At 41.4% G+C, this 23,183-nt stretch overlaps 1 protein-coding gene across 1 annotated transcript in view; it reads right to left on the minus strand.

Annotated features, from left to right (window-relative positions):
* NEGR1 (neuronal growth regulator 1) overlaps positions 1-23,183 on the minus strand; it is a 1,973,203-nt gene that overhangs the window by 1,408,039 nt on the left and 541,981 nt on the right. The window contains exon 2 of the mRNA XM_086953859.1: positions 1,727-1,959. Coding sequence (XP_086809985.1) covers positions 1,727-1,959 — 233 coding nt within the window. The remainder of the gene's footprint in view (positions 1-1,726; positions 1,960-23,183) is intronic.

Below are 23,183 nucleotides of genomic sequence, written 5' to 3' on the forward strand. Positions count from 1 at the left end.
AGATTTCAACACACGTTTTGCTTAGGTCCTAGGTGTGAATGAATTGATCTTTACTTCATTGTGCCACACATCATCTAGTAACAGATATAAATATCACATTGGAAACAACATTTGTATTGTTTGTTACGTCACACCAATGGGCAATCTTGATAGATCCATGTCACAACTTGGAAATGAGCTTTTGCTAGGGCTTGTATTATACTTTCATGCACGATGTTCACACTGTTAGTGTGAACTTTAGACTTCCACTTCTTTTATCTTTAAATGGAAGGGGTAATCACAAAGCACATTTTATTTAAAAGTATTACTCCTTTCTGCTCAACGTAATGTACACAAATCGCACAATGCTAATCACAAACACATGAGCAACTCACACTGGACCTGGAGAACATAGGCACTCTGAATATTGCTTTGAGAAATGTATGTGGCAGGCCTTTCTGAAGTTGTCAGTTATGGAAACATTCAATGAAAATTAGAGGCCTATTACTGACACCATTAATTATTGTAATTAGTCCTTGTTGCTGACTGGTGATGAGTGGTCATGCTTCTTGCAGACATTATGATTACTGTCATCAATTTTTTATTTGAATTAAGCATTTAAAAAAGCCACAGGAAAGCTTTCTTTAACTGTATACTGTGCATCACCACTTCACTAACACCTAAAAGTAACCTTTCAATCATGAGACATCTATCATCCTTATATTCTTTTCTTGTAGATCTTGTCAAAAATAACATGGACAAAACATTCATCATCATCTGAACAGTATAAATTACCAATTTTTTTGTTGAAAGTATGAGACTAGCACAGTTGCTAAGCTGGGATACTTTGTTCGACACAACAGGAAATGTTACCAAGTTACTAGATAAGTTAAGACAAATATAGCCTTATAGCCCACCATAGCGGCTATACCGGCTAATAAAGGCGCGCTCCCTCGTTATAGACCCGAGCCGAAGACGAGAGACTTTAACAAGGGACGGGGCTTTAAAAGCCGGTATAGCCCTGCTACGAAGGGCTATAAGGCTATTAGAACATTCTGCCATTAGAGGACAGAATGTTCTAACAAACTAAACAAAGGCTTCTCGAAGGACGAGGGGATTTAAATCCCCTCGAGCTCTGAGAGGACTCTGTAACACATTAGAATGTTGCTCTGCAGGCCTTTACCGTAGAAGCAGGGATCACACCATTGTCCACAATGGAGCTCCCAACATTCCAATGTTCTAATAACACATATATTTCATTCTTTACTTTTTATTCAATATAAGTTTATTTTGGTTGAATGTATTCATGAAAATATAAAAAAGTCATCCCCATAAAAAAGAGACAAGTAATACTAAATCCCAGAGCATTGTGACATATTCCAGTGCATCTTTTCAGACACTTTAATAGCGTGTGGAAGACATACAATACAACCGACAACTTTGACTTCAATAAGAAAATACAGGGTGATCCTTGTTTTTCTTATGCAGGGTTGGAAAACATCATTTGCCCCAATGTAGCTTCACCGGAATTAATTGCTCTGAAGTTTATGAGGTATTTAAAACTAACTGAAATTAATGAATAACAACTTGAGAATCTACAAAACACGGTATTCTCTCCCCTTCTAAAACATGTATTATACCCCCACTTAGCAAGTGTAATGCTCTTCCAAATTTTACATGAAATTCAAGCCATAGAGCAAATATATTGGCCCCATCGAGGAAGACGTTCTGCATTCTGAATGCTTACCTTGTACTATTAAGTGGATCATTAATGATCTTGGACTTTGCTGAGTTTGTACCGTGCAGGTGTATGGTCCATCATCTGAGACATCCACCCTTTGAATCTGAAGACTGTATTCCCTTTGATTTGCTGCTTCAATTGAAACTCTTGGATCCACTGTCCACTTATCACCACCCGCAAAAATAATATTCGACCTGTTGAGCCAGGCACCTTTTGAAGGCCCATCTTCTAAGTAACACCTGCAAATCATAAAATAATTACCAGTGAATTCACTTTTACAAAGCAAAACAAAATAAAGCGAATTTCACACTTTGTTCAGCAAGTTTATAGTTTAATGAAGTTTGCTTTAGTGCCTTTTTCAATCAGTTAAATTAGTATTAAGGTATATTTTATTAAAATAGATTGGATCATACAGAGCTTAAACATGCAACATTATTTGCACACAAATCTTGAAAGCAGCATTACAATATTCAATCATCACATTCACAGTTTGTAAGTGTGCCTAATACATTTTCTCCCTCTCTCCACAGGCCCTAAATACTACAGGTGACCTGGCCCGCACACTGTACACTGCACGCACATCCTGTAGGTCATCTCTCTCCTTTGCGCTTCCCGGGCAGTCTCAGCATCACCCTAACAGTGATAGTAGCAGGAACAGAAGCATTAATGGGACATGAGATCATGTACCCTCCAGATCCATTCTGAATCTTTACACTAATATGAATATGACTGACACCCTTGGTCCGTCTGCCCAAACAATACATGCCCTCTTGCACTGAATGACTCAAACCACACATGGTATTGTGACTCTGTTCCTATTGCCTCAACCCTTCCCCCATTACAAAACATCAACACACCAACCTCTCTCTCCATACCCAAGAACAGTGAGATAATGGAGGGAGTCCATATTTTAAGATTAGACCATCACCAACTCAATAGGTAAGTACCCACTCGGTACAGCAATGGCATTGGACTTTTGGAACAGATATATGAGTGAGTCCTGTGACTATGTCTGTAATATCTCTGTGGAATTTCATAAAGAAAAGTCATGACCCTACGACAATAGCAGATGCTTGAATGAGTTTCGATATCATTTACAAAAAATATTGCCCTATTGGACTTAATAGTAGAAAACCTAGGCCCAATATACAAACATTTTTTAATACAATAGTTAGTTCATGATGTATATTTCAGACAATAATATTCTGAAGCACGGCCCTCTCCTATACTTTGTAAGTGTAATTGAATCATTTTTAATATTGGTTTACATAAATGAAAGGGGAGAGTCCCATGATCTCAATTGCAACATCTTAATGGTCCACACCTTGATATGTATTGCTAGAACATACAATTTTTAAAAAGGTAAACTCTGACCAATAAAGCACATTACAAGACAGCACAACCAAGTGAAATTTACAGGACTGGATGAAATCATCCAAAGCTGCCATGTTTGATTTTTCACAGGCAGAACAAAGAGAATAAGATTCCCCAGTCCTCTCAGATCAGATGCGGAGGACTCCAAGGATTCTCCCTCAGCCCCAGCCTCTTCAATGTTTACATGGCCCTCCTTGCAACCATCCGCAGAAACCACAGGCTCAACATCGTCAACCTGCGCTGATGACACCCTGCCCATCATCTGTCTCACTAAGGAACCCAACATCACCAGGCACAACTTCCAAGAAGGGATGAAAGCCGTTGCAACCTGGTTGGAGAACAGCTGCCTGAAACTCAAATTGGAGAAAACAGACTCATCGCTCACTATGAATTGCCAGATTAACGTCATCTCCTCCACATGCTTCAATACCCTCCATATACTACGTAAGACATTCAATTAGATTCCCCTCGACTCCAAGAAAATGGTCACTCACGCACTCGTCACCAGCAGACTGGACTACGGCAATGCCCTTTATGCCAGAATCAACAAAAAACTCCTCCAGAACGCCTCAGTCAGACTAATCCTCGATATCCCATGACACAACCAGATCACCTAACACTTCCACAACCTCCACTGACTCCTTTTCAAAAGAAGAAAAACTTTCAAGCTGCTCACACACACCTACAAGGCCCTCCACAATATCAGACCTCAATACCTCAATGACCACCTCTGCTTCCATGCACCCTAGAGAAACCTCCACCAGGCCGACCTTTCCCTAGCCACCGTCCCATGCTTTTACAAGACCAGAGTGGGTGGAAGGTCCTTCTCCTACCTTGCATCCAAGAACTGGAACAATCTCCCCCTTCGCCATCGGCGAAGCCCGTCATTGCACCAATTCCGGAAAGACCTGGCTTTTCGAATGACCCCAACAGAGCTGCTCACACCCACCCCTCAGCGCCTTGAGACCTAAACGGGTGAGTAGTGCACTCTACAAAACCCTGATTGATTGCTTCATTCTGCAAAACATTGGTTGCTAATGTCAACTGCATAACATTATAGGACTTGGATTATTCATATATGAGTAAAGATAAAGTACCCCTTTCCATACATTATTAGCACATTGCAAGTCACTGAGTTCCATGATCATCTAGCAAAATAAGTTTGAATTCAGTTTTTCTTTTATAGGTCCTGGAACTCTGAAGTGACTTGCAATATAGTTTTAATATATGGAAGAGGGCCTTTTATTCCTTATAGTAAATGGCCACACCATCATCCTTCCCACAAACTGCTCACATCCAATGGGGCAGATGTATATTACTTTTACGCAATGCAGCAATACAACTTGCTGTGCTACATTGAGCTTTGTAAAAGGGAGTGGGCAGGAATGCTCCATATTTACAGCTCTCTGTCTGCACTGTTGCACAACGTGCTGCCTTGCGCCAATGCAAGGTACCATTACACCATGGTGCAAGGGTGCCTGCTTTGCACACAGGATTATTTGTGTGCAGCAAGGGGTACCTTTCTGCCTACAAATAGCTCTCAGGTGCATTTTCCTCTTTCGTACTTCAGAATGTAGCAAACTTAGAAACGGGAATCTATAAAGATAAATAAAGATATCTCCCAGAGGTGCAGAGGCATATACTCCTGATGCATTTCCAGGTCTACCTATGTTGGTATATCAGGAAATGCCTTAGAATGCTTCAGTGGATGTGTATGAAAACCCACTCTCCCCCAATGCAATGCCCTCACCATGCAGTGTAATGCAAGGCAGTGATGTGCACTTCCATGCCTTAAACCAGATTTACCCAGCCACGCAGGGTGGCCTTACGTGCATTGGTAAATCTGAATCTAGAATTTGCATCCACTTTAGCGCCTTGCGCGATGGCTATGCAAAAACTCTGATACATCATGCCCTTACTGTCTTGCTCTTCCATATGAAACAGATACCTTGGTTGCAGACTTAAATAAAGAATGCTGAATGCCTGTTTCAAAATTAAACACAGCAAAAAACCTTCAATAAATTGAAAAAGTTTTTAGCATCAGTACAATGTACCTCATGTTAAAAAATACCATAGCTTAAAATGCGTAATGACTGATGACATGTAAAAAAAACATGTTGACACACATTTCTCTTTTTTACTGATCACAGATCATAAGAAAAAGCTAATTCTCACTTGTGTTGCTTAAACTGCAGCTATGTATTGCACCCTGGCTGCTTGCTCTGGCACAATACTCCTATTACAAGTGAGTAGCATGCCACAATTCGTCTCTAGTGGAGGTAACTAGAGACGTCACTATATACTCTGATAAGGAAATTATTTGTGTGTTTTTAGAGAGACTCCCACGTAAAGCACAACCATGTATGAGACAGAACAACCTAAAATGCTTTGTAATGTATTCTTCTTTACTCACATGGCTGTCTTTGCTCGATGAGATGAGCTTGCACTTTCAAGAGAAGATACCAAAGTGTTTTGATGTTACTCAACGTTAACCATAATGACATTTTGTAAAATATAGCTGTACCCATAAACTGTTGACTTCCCACTTTGTTCCTTTGGGATAAGCTCCCGGTGTCACACTTGAATGCACAGCTGTTGACAGTGTTTATGCTCTTTTGTTAAAACAATATTTAGAGTGATAAAATAACGGGCATTTTGGCATTTTTATTCTTTTTTGGAAAACCTAAAATATATATATATTTTTAATGAATTTCAATGTAAGCACAGATGAGCCTTGCAAACAAAACAACGCTGAATAGACTGTACTCTCACAGTCGATAAAAGCATCAGTAATACGCAGTGTTGTCGACTGATCGTTGGCAAGAGAGAATGTTATCTTCAAACAAAAGGAAGTTTCACTTAAACAGGTATGAAAGGTCAGTTACTGTACAAAATACCTTTCCTGAATGAGCTTGGCAACATCTCTTCAGAACACCTTGGGGCTTTCTGTACGGTGGAAGAGTTGGTTTAAAATTGCAAACTGAATGCCATAGAGCCCAAGACCTGCCAACTGGATAAAAACTAATAACCTGAAAATAAGAAAAGGAACCTGGTGTATTGAAACTAATTCGCCACCTATCTCACTTTCTACTGTATGAAAATGCACAGTGCCTCAAAGGTCATTGTTAATTGAAAATGTTCCTAACCTATATTCGTAAGGAAAAAACATGCAGCTCTAAAAATATGCATAGAATGCTTTTAAATATAAATCCACTTCAAACTCTGACATATAACATAAAACCGGTAACTGTCTGCCATTACTATTCACCGATATTCGCCATTGAAAGCTATTGTAGTGTTAACTTATAATGGTGAACTCTGAATTTTACAAAACATAGTTCTCCTTCGAAACCTTCTTTTCGAATTTTAAGGCCTAAAGCTAATGTTATTACTCTACATGTCCTTAACCCATTTTTGCACTCTGATTTTCTTGATACACTTATTGAAACGATTGATTAGATTTAAATAAATGTACAATGATACAAATTAAAAAAATAAGCGAATAGCATTCCAACTTTTCTTCAATGTGCTGTCAATTGTTGGTTTAAAGCAAACAAGACCAATTTTCACTTTTGAGCAAACAGAAATGTAGTGCAATTAATCTGCTTTAAAATGTCCAGGTTAATTACGTCAAATTGCAAAAGTAATTATCCAATGACAGTGTATATAATACTATAACTTAAATGTTCTAACATTAGATAATTATAAATATAAAGTGAAACAACATAATATAGGTGCTTTGTATATATATAAATATACTAGCAGCCCGTCCCGACGTTGTCCCGGTATGAATTGCTGCCGGCCGATTGTCGCGCCCATTGATCACACCCCTTGCTGATTGCGGCGCCCATTGTCCACGCCCCCAGAAGAGAAAATATTGCTCAATAAAAATGACCATTACTAATGCCTAAATCCTAATATGTGAGCGCCCTCCATAATCTGCAGGAGAGTTGTTTCTATCTCTGGAGGTCGCCAGTCCAGAGTGCGTTGGAAGGACCCAGGAAACCACCTGTTTTGTAGCAGTAATATATTTTTTGGGGGGATTTCGTTTGGATAGCATTTCTTATCTGTGACATGCCTGTGAAACACTCCAATTCACAGTGCACTGCTGATGCACTTAAGAGTGCAGGTCAGTAGTGTGTGAACTGGAGTTTCCCTACTTTATTTTTCCTTGCAATATTATATTGCGCAAACTCGACCACATGGCATGAGCACAATTTACATTACACAAGAACACATTCATTTGTGGTAGGCACGGGGAGACAAAGCGATTTGCCTGAAATCACAGGATGTTGAGCTGATGCCGAGATTCGAACCTAGCTCCCCAGCTCTAAAGTTTGCAATTGTAGAACTTCTGGCGGGAGGTGTGTCTAAAAGTGTATGTCGGTGCTGGCCATCAATGAGAGAGACCTGTGCATTTTTTAAATGGGTGGTGAAAAAACATGAGTATGTTGCTGGAGATGTGGTCCGCCGTGCCACCAATGTACTTACCGGGGGAGGGATAGTCCCTTTCTTGCTATTTCCATGGAGGCGGGCCTTGTGTCAGGATGTGTGTGGCGCAAGGCTTGTGCGCAACAGAAGTAGAAAATATCGAGTGTGCGCTTCAGGCGTCACCAGAAGTTAATGCAAGATTAGATTTCCTGCACAATGGCCCCTGTTTGCGCTCCTTCCGGCCCATGGGAATAGCGCCATGCCTGACCTACATACAGTAAAGCAGGTGCACGTCACTGGGAGCGCGCAGCAAGCACACCCAGAGTTGGAATATACAGAACCTGTGAAGAAAAAACAATGAACTATTGGGCACAACGCTCGCTTTTCATAATCCCACGCCCCACACATGCCCAAGCCCCACCACACGCCCACAGCACACGATATGAGACATGGCATGAAGGGCGGAATGTACCAGACGCCCCCAGCGTTTGTCACGCCCCTAGAACACGCCCACAGCACAACGCAGACACGCCCACAAGGAACTACTGTGCTGGCACGGTTCTTTTACCTTTTAAATGTATATGGTGGCTGTCTGCATAGCCTATGTCCTTCTGCTGCAACTGCCCTTTCCAATGCTGCATTGGGTTATGGGGTACAGGGGTAGTTTTAGGGATAGGTATGGGGTTTGGGGTACAGGGGTATTTTTAGGTTTCAGTCTAGGTTAGGGTTTTGGGGTATAAGGGTATTTTTAGCGTTCAGGGGTAGGTTTGGGTTTTGGGGTACAGGGGTATTTTAAGGGTTCAGGGCTAGGTTTGGGTTTTGGGGTACAGGGGTATTTTAGGGTTCAGGGGTAGGTTTGGGTTTTGGGGTACAGGGTTATTTTTAGAGTTCAGGGCTAGGTTTAGGTTTTGGGGTACAGGGGTATTTTTAGCGTTCAGGTGTAGGTTTGGGTTTTGGGGTACAGGTGTATTTTAAGGGTTCAGGGCTAGGTTTGGGTTTTGGGGTACAGGGGTATTTTAGGATTGAGGGGTAGGTTTGGTTTTGGGGTACAGTGGTATTTTTAGGGTTCAGGGCTAGATTTGGGTTTTGGGGTACAGGGGTATTTTTAGGGTTCAGGGGTAGGTTTGGGTTTTGAGGTACAGGGGTATTGATAGGGCTCAGGGCTAGGTTTGGGATACAGGGGTATTTTTAGGGTTTAGGGATAGGTTTGGGTTTTGGGGTACAGGGTATATTTATAGGGTTAAGATGGGTTAGTGTTTAAGGGTGTTGGGGTATTTCAAGGAGTAAGGGTGGGTTATGATTATGGGATGCAGGGATATTTAAAGGGAGCAGGGTGGGATTAGCACATGATATTAGACATGGCATGAAGGGCGGATTGTACCACACGGCCCCAGCGTTTGTCAAGCCCACAGCACAACACAGACACGCCCACAAGGGACTACTTTGCTGGCACAATTATTTTACCTTTTAAATGTATATGGTGGGCGTCTGCATAGCCTATGTCCTTCTGCTGCAACTGCCCTTTCCAACACTGTATTGGGTGTTCTGATTGGTGCTGTGGTTCCTGAGATTACCCGCCTCAAAGGTTTGGGCTCTCTCTTTATTATATTAGTATGGATATATAAATATTTATATATATATATATAGTGTGTGTGTGTGTACATGAAGTGAGAAAATTGATTATTAGTTGAAGTTAATGATAATCCTCCTCACTTAATAACACTATTGCTTACTAGGTCCAGTTACTTATCAAGTATTTAAACTTCAGCTCAGGCATTGGCAGGTCTGAAGTAGGGGTGAGTGGAACTCATGAAGTTTCACTCCGTGGAATTCTGTGGAATTACATTAAAAACTGCGATATTCCACGGAAATCAGTGCAAATGTCACCATGTGGTGCACAAGATCATGCATCCATTCAAGCTGCAGCGCAAGTAGAAAATAAACTCGAGAAGCAGCCCTCTCACCATAACCGACCATGACTGCCTCTGTTCGGAAATCACACTAGGGGACTCTAAATCAAACTTGTGCTCGCATTTCTGTAGCCTTGCGGGAAAAAATGTGGATTGGCGATTGGTGGAATTTTGGGCAGAGCTTATGTAACGTAGAGTCGCCAAATTCTGCCAGTTCCATAGACAGAACAAAACATTCTTTCCACCTCTTGTCTGAAGCCATGATTTCATATGTCACCCATGTGGATGGTACAATAATGGTTTGGCCGGCCGTTTTGGGCCAGCCAAACAGACATGTGCACCTAGCATGCTCTCCATCTGGCTGTATTGCATAGCCTCAGTGGAGAACATGCACAGGCTCCCAAACCACGGCTGGTGACAGCAGCGTCGTGATTGGCTTAGGGGAGTCTGGAAGCCTCTGTGATTCCTGTTTCCGCATCAGACAGAGGGGCAGCAGTGGCTGACTGGTACGTGGATTTTTCTTTTTTAACCCCCCCCCTCCCAGTCCCACCACCACAGCCCTGTAGCAGCCACTACTGCACAAGACCTCAGCTTGGTTAGATATATGGAAGCACCCCCCTACTCAATTAACCAATTACCAAAATTCTGCTGTATGCCTGAGTTCAATAAAGACCACAATACATTTAGCTTCTCATTTTATCCTTATGTTGTGTTGAGTGTTCTATGATATTTTAAATTCAGGAATTATCATTGAACTACTAATGCTGTTCTGTAACTGAGATATATGTCTACTAAGAAATTTGATCTGTTGGAATTTAAAGCCCTCAAGGCAGAGAGCATACATGACACAACAGCTGTAACCTGGATATTGAGACATATGGAACCTCTGACTCACTGCAAAACTATCAATTAAAATGTGGAATGTTGGGGTATGTAAGTTCTTTCCAGACTTGTACTCAAAGGTTTTGGATAACAGAAATTTAGGGGCAGGCATAGCCAAAGAAACCATCCTGGTCAAACACTGCTTCACCGATGACCTTATGAGGCCAGAAGAAGTGCGAGCGGGTAGGACTGGACATTCAAGTACCTTGTACCTAGTCGTAACACTCAATCTTAGACCCAGTAGAACTCTGTCAAATAATGCAATGTTAAGAAATAGTGCCAGATAACTGCCATGGGTCATATTAGAGAGCCAACAGTTATTAAATTAACTTGACACTGTAATCTCATATTTACCTTTGATACAGTATGAACAAATAACACCTGGGAAACTGAAAAGGTTCCTCTGTCTGGGTTTCAAAATCTTGTTCTTCTCTACCAGCTAAGTCACATAGTCAAGGGGGAGTATCAGGAGGTCTATTTGTATATGTAGCTCTAGGGAGGAGACCCAAAGTTGTTGAACTTTCAATTACAAATGTAAATGTCTGAGTTATAAAAATAGTTGGAGGCAAGTGGGACATTGAGGACAAAAACTTGAAGTTGTTATTCATAAGCACACATGTAAAGGTACCATTGGTAACTGCATTAAGAATATTTTTACAATATTTGTTAAGTAATGTCAGCCATACAGGAACAATATTAATTAGCAACTCCGTTTAAACCAAACTAGTAATCAATGCATTCAAGAGCTAGTTTCATTGTTTGATTTACGTCTGGCACTATTGCCAGTCAAAGATGGGACCACTCAAAGAATCATTACTGGTTGTGTATACCACATAATATAAATCATGTTAGTTCTAAATCGTTGTCTAACTTCTACCAATTCAACACAGGACACTCATAATTTAGTTGGAGGAAGAGCAGTTCTGGGCTGCATGCTGTGTCCATGGATCTGTTCTAAATTTCCTGCGACTTCCAAATCTCATCAAGTGAGGAAAGCAACGAGGTACCACAGATAAAACTGAATAAGAATGTGTTTAATGGAGTGCAAGTACTACAATATATAGATTAAAATAAGGGATCTGCACAGCACAAGAGAGTGAAGTGGGGCTGAGAGTATTTGAGCCTTACTGAATCATACAAACAGCCCACACTTACCTAGTATCTTGGAGTCTGAATTTCTCAAATGGTTCTGCCTATTTTTCTCCCACAATACAGATACTGCGGGTACAACGCTAAACCGTATGGTTAATTTGAAAACACACATAATAGATGTGTGCTCTGAATTTTGTTTTCATTTTCACCTAATCTAGGTTCATTCACCGGAGTAGTACACATGGGGCTGGCCCCCATGTTGTCCTCAGGAAAAGGTATATGGGATACCTTGAAACATGTTGATTGATTACTAGGGACATTTAACCAAATAACATATATTTTTTCCTAGAAGCAGGAATAAATTATAGGCTTACCGGTTAGGTAATTTTAAAACTCGCACAATACACTACTCCAACCCTAACACTGCACTACACATAGACTCACAATCCAGTGCTCCTACGTATCCTTTGCAAGTCGCAGCACGCCCCAAGCAGTAGATGCTTGGGATGGCCCCAATGATGAAGCATGTCACCTAGGGGCAACCCTGGGTGAGTGAGGGTACTCAAGAAAAGAAATGTTTATTTTCTTCGATTTCAGGCACACCCAAATTGGGTGATCCTATGTATTAAATGCATAAACAGTGGAACATTAACCTTGATACAAGAATAGTAAGGATAAATTACTTCCTGTAAATCACTGCAATAATGTTGAAGTGGAAGTTTGGGTCTCTGGCATTAGATCACTTTATATAAGTGAATGAATTCAGCCTTATACTAGGCCATGTCAGGACAATATACATACAGAGATTACTGTGGACCACGTGGTCATTCCCATTAAAGCATGGTGCTCCTCTGGTGCTCAAGGACTGAGTCATTTAGCCTGCAACTCCTATCAGTTGCAGATTAATTGAGAAGTCAACAATCCATGGTATTTTCAATATTTCTTTTTCTTTTCCACTTCATCAATAGGCAGAGTTGGAATAGAAATAATTCAAACCGGAAGAGACTCTCCTTTGACCAGTGCACTGGAACAAAAAGCAGGGGCCGCAACACATTCAATAGGAGAAACTTTACATCAGTTTTGGACAACAGATACAGCACTCCAATAAATTGACCCCCAGGAAATCACAACTTTACGAGCCCCCTACAAAAAACAATCAGCACTTATGAACATTTCTGCGATTTTTACAAATGTGCCTTCAAAAATTTATTTGAAAAATAATTTTCTCATATTAGGCGGATTCTGTTTTATTGTCTCTGCCCTGCCACTGAGCAGATAACACGAGGGTGAGCAACAGCCCAGCTGGTGGCAGATGTGTCAAGTTATTGTCACCTTCCGGTTACAAGCTTGCATAAGCACAGGGCCCGCCTCCTGTGCTAGCAAGGTGTAGCCAGGCTATTACTGAGGGCCTCCTCCCTCTCCACTGCCCTTTGTGTCATGCCCATCACACCCCTGCTGCCCTGTGCCTCCTTCAGCCCTCTGCTGCCATATACACCTTCGAAATGGGGGTTGTCAGATGCCAGGGAGAGCAGCATGTTCAAAAGTATATCTGCACTCTCTGGTACCAGAAACACTCTAATTCCCAGGCACGGTGCTGCAGGCCACTCGGAAGAACGCAGACTGCGTCTTAACAGAGACTGTAGGAGTGACATCCCAAAGACTGAGCAGTACTTGCATTACAAGGATATTAACTGTCTGCCGCAAAAATACTGCATATTTTGGGATTTGAAACTGCAGTGCTTGCTTTTTTCTACAAAATGTGGCATCCTAGGCCAAACAAATATGGAGCGTGTTGGTGTGGTCTGATTAAATTGTGCCACATTGTTTCATAGGTCTCAAGGCTTTGTTGCTGCTTTTTTTGAGCCAAGCTTGCAGTAGGGGGGGTGATAACAGCCCTATTGCTGGTACCTGTGGGCAATAGCAGCTGTTATTTATTTATTTAAGCAATTAGTTTAATTAAGATTTAAAGAACAAGATAGGGAAACAAATGAAGCATCATATTTAATATTGTTTGTGTACAAGCCACATATACGTTTTTCAGACATTTTGAAGACTTGTTGGTTGAATTTGTGTTTACATGCGACTTTATATCATGGTATCAGCTGGTTGGAATTTTTCTTCATGCTCTTTGAAGCTGATGAGATCACATTAACAAACAATGCATGACCTCCAAAATAGTGGGGTATCTGATACAGAAATAAATGAACATATAAATTATTGTTGGGACTGCATATGTTTAAAATGATGTGACCCTTTGAAACAGAAAGTTTAAAATCAATGCTTAAAAATGTACTGGTGTCCTTTGTGCAAAGGTTTCGGTAATTGTAGTTCTTTCATAATTGCTTCTAAATTGCGAAATTACCTTGCGTATTTAGCAAAGGGAAGACGCATTTGGAATCCTTCAATAATAACTATATGGTGATCCGAGTTTGATGGCAGTAGTAGTGACTACTTGGCACTCCATCTTGTGTCCTCTTTTAAAGTTGCATGAATGGATTTGTCCTGCTAACACTGCCGCACCCATCGACATTCTATTGGAAGACAATTTGACTTAAAAACATCAGCTGTTCACTCATCTGTTCAAAGCAAAGAAAAATATATCTTTGCAGAAACATACATTGGTTTGCCTTAGAGGTCATAATATTAGGTTGTCAAGTGTTGCTTGCTTGAGTTTCAAAATTCGAGTATTCAGTAGACCTGGCCTTTAAGACCGAGCCGTGCTGACGTGTTCAGCTCAGACAAAGGTAATCAATGTATCTGTCATGGACCTACTCTACCCTGTTTAATAGGCTGCTGGCGCAGGTGTACAGATCAATGTACCTTTTGTGTTCTTCTGAAGCAAATGATGTACACTGTGTAGCTTGAGAAGCTCAATGAGTTGTTCCAGAAGGGCAGTGCTTTCATCAGGAATGTATAGCTCAATCAGGAAATGTTGTGTCATTTGCAAAACTGGAGATTGATTAAAAACAATGCCCCTCCCTGTCACTGAGTCTCCCAAAACCCATTGTTAGGACTCAAATTGGATGCAGGATGCACCCTCAATGAGTGCAGTACAATGGTGACCAACAGAATGTCGAGGCCAAAATATCAAACGGCAAGGAAATAGGGATTTTCTATACCTAACCTCACATATATGTACTTTGACAAAATATACATTAAAGATATATTTTCAAGGTGCACATATGTGAAGAATATTAAATCTATACTTTATTTAAATGCACTTACGTTTTGATAATTTGTCTCTCGGTCTTGATCCACCAATACCCTGGTGCCACAATATGCTTATGCAGTTTTTTTATTATTACATTTGTAGAGCGCTAATCACCAAAAAGGTCTCTAAGCGCTGTGTCATAGAGCGGCCGTCCGCGTTCCGTTGTGCCCCTGAAGCCTGACGATGAACATAATGGACCTAATCAAAGGTCTCTAAAAACAGCATTGTCTTAAGCCTTTTCCTAAATCGAAACAGTCTATCTTCCTTGCACATGTCATCTGGTAGCTTATTCCACTTCTGAGGAACACTGACTGAAATGGCTCTGCTCGATATTTCATAGTACTATCCAGTGCCCTTCAATCTGGAGAATGGCAATTTGCCTCTGAATATGATTTGAGTGCCCAGTAATCATGAATAATGCCATACTAGCACATATTATTAGACATTCCATGCAATTGATGCTATCTTCTCTTGTGATTTGCAGTGAAATTGTAACACCATATTAGGCGTTACCCAGACTTCATAATAACATTTTAAGTCTATAAGCTATTACCTATTATTTCCTCCTCCGTAAACTAGGACACCATAGCTATGTACTAGGCGTTTCTTCAATCTCTATCTGTGACACCTGTGGTTTTTACAGCTCCAGGGAGTGTAAGCAACTGAGCGCATAGTCAATGGGCATTGAGAACGTAGGAAGACTCACAGGCTGGGCTGGAGGGTGAACAATCTATTTACTGGTTTAAAGTTCGGTCCTCAGAGGTATGGATATTGATATAGCACAATGAGTGCATTTTAAACAAAAATGTGTGTACATTTACTTAACTGGCACTACAGCCTTGGCTACAAACTCAATGGAAAACAAATATAAAAAACATATATATAAAAAGATGATATTTGTACACATTTCAGAAAGAAGGAAGAGATGAATGAATCCACTTACTACATATATCATGAGTCAATTATTTAATTTTATTTGTTCACAGTATTGTATTGACCTTGGCACAGAAGCATAACAAATAGAGAGCCAATTAAAGAGCAAATGCAGCAGTGAGTCACAGAATTGGGAAATTCCCTTTCTGTACCCGCCTACATTCCCATAAATGCAGACACAAAAATGAGCTTAGCTACCATACCCTGCATTGGGAGGTCACAGTTCACCTTTATACAGGGTGGCCCAAAGAGGACGAGCCTCATGACCTGAATAGACGCCCTCATGCCTTCTCAGTGCTGAATTAGGGGTTCCCCAAATACACATTCAATGCTCAAACCATCCTAAATTAGAAGCTTTCTTGCTGGTACCATGGCTCAGAAAGTGCAACTATGGCTTCCACAAAACAATAAAAATACAGTACTCATAAAGAGTCAGTAACCATTTCCATGGTTAATATGTTCTAGAGTCTCCGGGCACAATCACGAACTGTGGTGGACACTGTTTTTCTAATGACCTGTGCCTTCTTGTTTTGCTGCTAACAGCATATGGCTAAGTAACACTTTGTTACTGTCTGATGCATTTTTCAAACCAAGCACTCATAGACCTAGAATTTTAACCAAAGGCTAAGCATGTTTCACTTAGCCAAACACCTCATTGATGTGATCTAATATTTACCCCACGCCCTACAACATTTCCCATGCATATCAGGGTACATTTCACGCAACAGTGAGCCGATTTACCCAGGTTTGAATGTAAACTTTTCAAAAGACTGGAGGATTGACACTTGCCCATTACCCTAAATGCTGCAGAGGGATCCTGTCATCAAATTATATGTTATTTATAATTTTTTCAACCTGGATATTTTCCCGAGAGCCAGTTTATTTTCTGGGGATAAGCCCCACCATCTGACCTTGAAAAAAAAACATTCTTTCAGATTTATCCTGATTGTAATCTTTTTTGGATGTATCAAGTTATTTGATTTGTTCCCCCTGCAACATGTGTGATAGCATTGAACAGTGAGCCACTCATAATTGCCTAATAGTCTACTGGGTAGGGCCAGAGAGAAGTAAGCATTATGATTGATTGGTGTAAAAGGGGAAAGGTATAGAGTGATATCAGAACCCGCCAAGATATAAATGGAGTATCCAATTCCCTAGGACTCTTTAACTGTAAGTAACAATCCCAGGTAAATGACACTGCATTGAAGGAATCAAGATACCCAGGTATTTTTTATCCTTCCCCACCGAAAGAGAGATGAAAGACAATAAAATATTCAAGAGAAAAGAAGAGAATGTTTTAATTAAAACGTTATAAAATGTAGTAAGCTAATTGGATAAACTCAATTTGCAATAAATGAAGAGGTGAACGTAATTATGACTCATCTGAAACCGTCTGCTTGTGCAGAGCTGTCCCATGTCCATGCTTGTCTAGCTTTTCATTGCTTGCAAAATCAAGTTTTCCAACCTCTTCATGCATGTGTTTCTCCAGCTTCCACTTGTTAAGGAAACTTGGATTTGAATAAACAGGTAGGTATTTTTTCAGGCAAATGTTTTGGCTCATTTTTTACTTGGGGTCATGGATGTAATCACCTAGCTATAGACCAATAATTCAAATGCCTTTCTCTATTTTAGCAATAAAGTATACTTACATATGTAGTATAGGACACATATAGTAACCACTACCTATGGTAGTTACTATATGCATTACTGTGTCCAGTATTCTGTCTCTTCTTTCTGCCTCCACACACTGCAGAACCACAATGTCAAAGACACAAAAACATGTTTTATCAGCAAAACCCCTATAGTGTTGAATTAGACTAATCTGGATTCACGTGATAGAGAAGTATCCTAGGCAGTTTAGTGATGCATTTCAAATCTAGACATATGAATATGTTTGTCCCTTTATAATCTGGCTCTACAAAATACTACAGACAATTGTTTGCAACAAATAGGGACCGAAGGTATTGTCAGCAATGGACATAACTTTAAATAGCTAAATTAATATTATTAAATGGCAAACAATATTTTTCAGATTTATTCTCCTAAAAGAGGCTTAGGCTACCTAAACATTTTAAATCCAAACCTTAATCTTAGTCCATCCATATTCATGATGTAAATTACTTTGCCTGTATGTCTACAACACTTTCAGGCATATTCAAATGGATTTATCTCCGAGTTATCCCCCCTTTAACGCATCAAAATTGTGATAGAGTTAGTACCCCATTCACAAGCTGGTGCAAACTGCAGATATCGCCAGAATTCTCGCCATAACATCCCCAAAACCTAACACCACTGTGGACACCATCAACTAACGCTAATGAGATATAGAGTAGGCGTTTCTGTGCAGAAACACACAAAAAAACAGCAACACCACTTTCACAACGAACTGACAGATCCGCGAAAACACGTGATAAGCCGCGTTAGCCGCAGGTATTTAACACCTCCCTCAAGCAGGTGTAAAGACGGACGACTACCTGCAGTAGGCAACAGAGCCCTGCACACAGCCACATCCGAAGACCGAACAACATCATGGAGTCACTCATAATGCAGCTCGAAACCCTAACAGGACCACAACACTCAACACCACCACTCCCTGGACCCGGACCCGTCCCCGGACCTCCACAGAGGCAGCACAGAGTTAGACAGCAGACCTACCGAAAACACACCACACTCACAGACCTAACGCGCAAGGAAGTCATTGCACACTACAGGCTCAGAAGGACAACCATTCACTGCATCATGACCCACATCGCCCACAGGCTTAAGGTCCCAAAACAGCAGAGAACCAACATTTCTCCAGAAACAAAGTTGCTGGCTGTGGTGCACCTGTTCGCCTCTGGTACCTTCCAACCAACAACTGCCAGAGTCAGGGGGTCTCAAAGCCAGCCCTATCAAAGTTCATCACACCTGCACTGGATGCCATCCTCAGCTTCATACCCTAGTACCTTCACTTCCCCAACACTGCGCAGGAACAGCAGGAGACCAAGCAAGGCTTCTACGCCATAGCCGGATTTCTGGCCGTGTTGGGGGCAATCGACTGTACACATGTCCCACTTGTGCACCGTGCTGATACTGCATACCACTACCATAACAGAAAGTACATGCATTACATCAATGTGCAGGCAATAGTGGACCATCGGGGACTCTTCACCAATGTTGCTGCCAACTACCCATGCAGTGTGCATGATTCCTTCATCTTCCGCCAGTCCATCATCAACCAGCACTTCCAGGATGGTACATATGGAATGGGACTGCTCGTTGGTAAGTACTAAATAAACACACCACACATCACAATGCCTCAAAAGCACAATTCACAACTGTTGGGATGGACGTGTGACCAAATCATATTCTACATTTCAAAGTACACGTCCTCATACCAGAACCAACCACAACACTCCATGGTCATCCTGGCCTACCCCTGAACCCTATACAGACTGCTGGTGTAGTTGCCAGCATCAGCTCATCCCTGCGGGCTGGTGATCACTCACTCTACACACAGCCAGCACAGGCATCACTGGATTGGTGGACCTGCCGTCACGTTCTGCTGAACTAAGTATTGACTCTTTTCTCCCTGCACTGTCACAGGTTATCAAGTATATGCACTCATCCCTTGGATGATGACACCCCTCCGACATCGGAACACACCCGCGCAGAGGCAGTACAATGTGGCGCACATATGTACCAGGGACATCGTTGAACGCAGCAGGAATGGCCCATAGGAATACCATCATTGACATTTCTCATGAATATGTCACATTGTGACTGTTAGACCTGGCATCTTTGGCATGGTTTGCCCTGACTTTTGCCTCTACCTCTTGTATTTTTGATGCTGTGCTGGATTTCGTTTTTGCTGGTTTAGATGCTTTGGGCGATTTGCCACTGCTGATCAGTGTCAAAGTGCAAGTGCTCCCTAGGTAAACTGTTATTGTGATTGGTTATCCATGATTGCCATATTTGGTTTACCAGTAGGTCCCTAGTAAAGTGCACTAAGTGTGCCAGGGCTGGTGATTCAAATGCTACTAGTGAGCCTGCAGCACTGATTGTGCCACCCACAGCAGTAGCCCTAAAATGGTATCTCCGGCCTGCCACCGCAGTGCCTGTGTGCAGTTGCTAACTGCCATGCTGACCTGACCAGTGTCCATACTGGCCAGGCCTAACCCTTCCCCTTCTGTACACATTGGACACCACTATGGAAGTCCCTAGGTACCCCCTGGGCAGGGTGCAGTGTATGTGAAAGGTAGAGCATGTACTAGTGTTGGTGACATGCTCTGGTAGTGAATTACAGCCAATTTCGTGTTTCCCTATTAAAACGCTATCTTGCCTATATGCTATAATGGGGAATGCTGTGTATAATGTTTACCTTCATAACTTCCCATAGGACCAAGATAGAAAATTAAAGTCTGGTATCCCTGAACTCAGATTTTAATAACACATCTTTTAGGAAGGGTGGTTTTTAAATCCTGTTTGTGAAAACAGAACTTTTAGAAAGTGATTGTTTTCTTGTCTGAACTTTCTGTGTGCCTTGGCCTGTTTTTTTAATTGACTGTCTGGTTTGTGAGTGAAAGGGGCTGGGGTGGCTCCCAGAGGCTGAGTGAGTCATCCCTGGGCTGAATAGCTCCATCTGCATCTTGAGTAGGTAGGAAGGGATAGCACTGGGCCTGAATAGGGCTGTGCCTGCTTTCCACAATGCTGGCTCCACCTCTTGCTGGACGGCTGACGACTCTGCCCCTCTCTCTCAAAGGAAAGAAGAAGTCAAGTAAACAAAGTGCTCCAGGACTGACCAGAACCGGTTCTGACTAAGCCAAGGCTCCTCTGCCCTCAGAGAACAAAGAGAAAAGTGGTATAAAAAGGGCTACCCAGACTACAAAAAATTAGATCATCCTGAAATCAAGAAGGAACCTCTGCCAAGGAGAAAGCTGGAAGACTTAAGAGGAAGGACTGTCCTGATGTGTGTTTGTGGGCTGACCTGCAGTTGCTTTTCTGCCAAGGAGAAGGGAAGGACTTTACTGTTGGTGTATCCCCTTGCTTGAAGAGATCTCCAAGGGCCTGAGGAGAGCTGGCCTCCTGTTAAGAAGTCCCAGGAACAAAAGGACTTCACTTCCAGCCTTCCCCTGAACTCTGCTGAGTTAGTTCAGCTCTTCCTAGAGTGCTTCATCCAGTTGTGGGGCCTCTGGAAGTTGTTGCCTGCTGATTGGGGAGCTGGCCGCGAGAGTAGAAGATTGACGCTGCGCTGTGAATCGTTGCCACACAGAAGATCATCGTCGTCCTGAAGATCGTCGCATTGTGCCTGTGCGAGATGCTTCCTCCTGAACCTATGCACCGGAATCCATACAAGGTATCGCAACACTCCCCATACAGACCTGATTCATCGCAACACGTCTGCTGCATGCAGCGGGGCTGTCGCATCGCCTCCCCACGGTCTCAGGAGTGACGCTTTGTTTGTTTTTCAATGCTGCAGCTTCTACATGGAACTTTTGTTGCATCTACAGGTACTTTGGTCTAAAAGGGACGCAACTGTGGATTATTTTGATGCAAACCCTATAACCCTTTGAAAAATATATTCTTGAACTGTGTTTGTTGGATTTTTGTCATTTTGGTCTTGTGTAGTTTAGCTAAAGATACTTTATTTTTCTAAACTGGTGTGGAGTCCATTTTTGGTGTTTTCACAGTATTACTATGAGTGTTGGTACACAAATACTTTACACATTGCCTTTCATAAGCCTGTCTGCTCGTGCCACGCTACCAAGGGGGTGAGCAGGGGTTATCTAATGAGTGTATCACCCTTACCCTGAGTAGATGCAAGGTTCCCTATTTGGACATTGGTACCTACCTCTGCCAACTAGAGACCCCCAGATCTAACAGTGACCGTCCATGGCAATCATGCGAGGGTAGAGAATGCCCAAATGCACTGCATGTGTGAATAAACATCTTTGCAGGTCTCAGCTTGTACATTTTGTTGTTAAGTTTCCCTGCATTCCAGATGGGATTTGGTAGGTTGTGAGCATTTGCTGAACCAGTTGTGTCCTGTGTTAAAATTTGGTGGGGGTGCTGTTTGACCAGGGATGTTTTCACTGCTGGGGTCCACACCTGATTGAGTGCGTATGCTGCATGGTGGTTGTGTCGCTCCTGGTCTCTTTCGTGCGGTGTGCCTGTCGGTTCTGTCCTTCCAAGGTGCTTGGATGTTGTGGTGTACATGTTGTCCTCTGCATTTGGCCAGGGTGCATTTGTCTTACTCCGTTGTTGATGATTTTTGTTCAATCGCAATTGCGGTGTGCTGGGCTTGTATCATTTTCCCGCATTGCACTTGAGTATTGCTGCCCTCACATTGGTTGTCACTGTTTTCTTATTGCGCATGCGCCCATCGCAGATTTTGTCGCGTTGGGGAATTTGTTTTTATTTCTATCGCAGGGGTTGTTTCACAGATATTGTCCGCAGTGTTGGTAGACTATTGCATGATACCGCCGTTTTGTGATTTCCACGCTGTCACAGGGTTATTTTCCCGCAATGAGCTGCAATGCTGAAAGTTGTGTTGCGCTACTCTTGCTGTAGTTATCCCATGTTCTTGTGCATATACCTCCAAGTTCTTTAAAAGCCTTCAGCTTCCACCAGCTAGAAAAACTTTTATTAAACAAAAAAGATAAAAAGGCAGTAGGTAGTAATTGTCAGAACGGCATTGGCACAATGCTTGAATTATTTAAAATCCATACTAATGAAATATTACCAGCAACCCGGTTTTCCACTGGCATTTAGTCATTCTCTGTTTAAAAGTCTCACTGTAGGACGTGTGTGGCTTATTAGCCCACTCTAATTTGCTAATTTAATTTTGAAAATCTGGTTCCTGTTTTTTAGCTTTGTTTAACTGTCTGCCTTATGGAGAATAGTGGATTTTTGGTGCTGCTTCAGGCCCAAAGCAAGGCGGTCCTAGTTTCTCACTGCTATACATAAATTTGAGGTCTATTCGAAAGGTAATTTGAAGTATGGGAAGTACTACTCTTGTTGTATGTTGTATGCACTCAAATACTTTTGTGAATCAGCCCAAAGTATCAAAGTTCCTATTATTAAAAGTGTAAACAGGACACAGTCTCTTATTTATACTAACGTTATATGAATTTACCTTGATGGTTACAATTTAATCCTAATATATGCAATATATTCACACAAGCTATTTTGGAGTCAATTTAATGGTATGAGTAAATATGTTTTAAAATCAAAATATTTTAAATGTACTTAATATTTGAATAAAATATTTTGTAAATGAAGCACAAATAAAATAATGCATAACTTTTATCCAAGATTTTGACAATTTCGGCACATACAATACCGTAAGGGCTGGGAGAGGTAAAAATAACATTGAACTTAATTTACAAATATATTTCATGAAAGTGATGAATTTAACATGAAATATTTAGGAATGTTGTTTAACATTTGATGATATGTTATATTTTTAGTACAGGTGTTCTATCTGATGTTCAGTATTAGTCAAAGGTGAAACTTTATATATAATTTCATCACATTTTTATTTTATATTCTTTAGAAATTCCCTATTACTTTCTATAAAGTGAACTTCTACCCAGTGGAAATGTTACTCTTCCTGAGAGATGTCAGAGTGCACTTGCCAGGTGTTATTACT

This window comes from Lissotriton vulgaris, chromosome 1_1, assembly GCF_964263255.1.
Source record: "Lissotriton vulgaris chromosome 1_1, aLisVul1.2, whole genome shotgun sequence".
NCBI classification, from domain to species: domain Eukaryota; kingdom Metazoa; phylum Chordata; class Amphibia; order Caudata; family Salamandridae; genus Lissotriton; species Lissotriton vulgaris.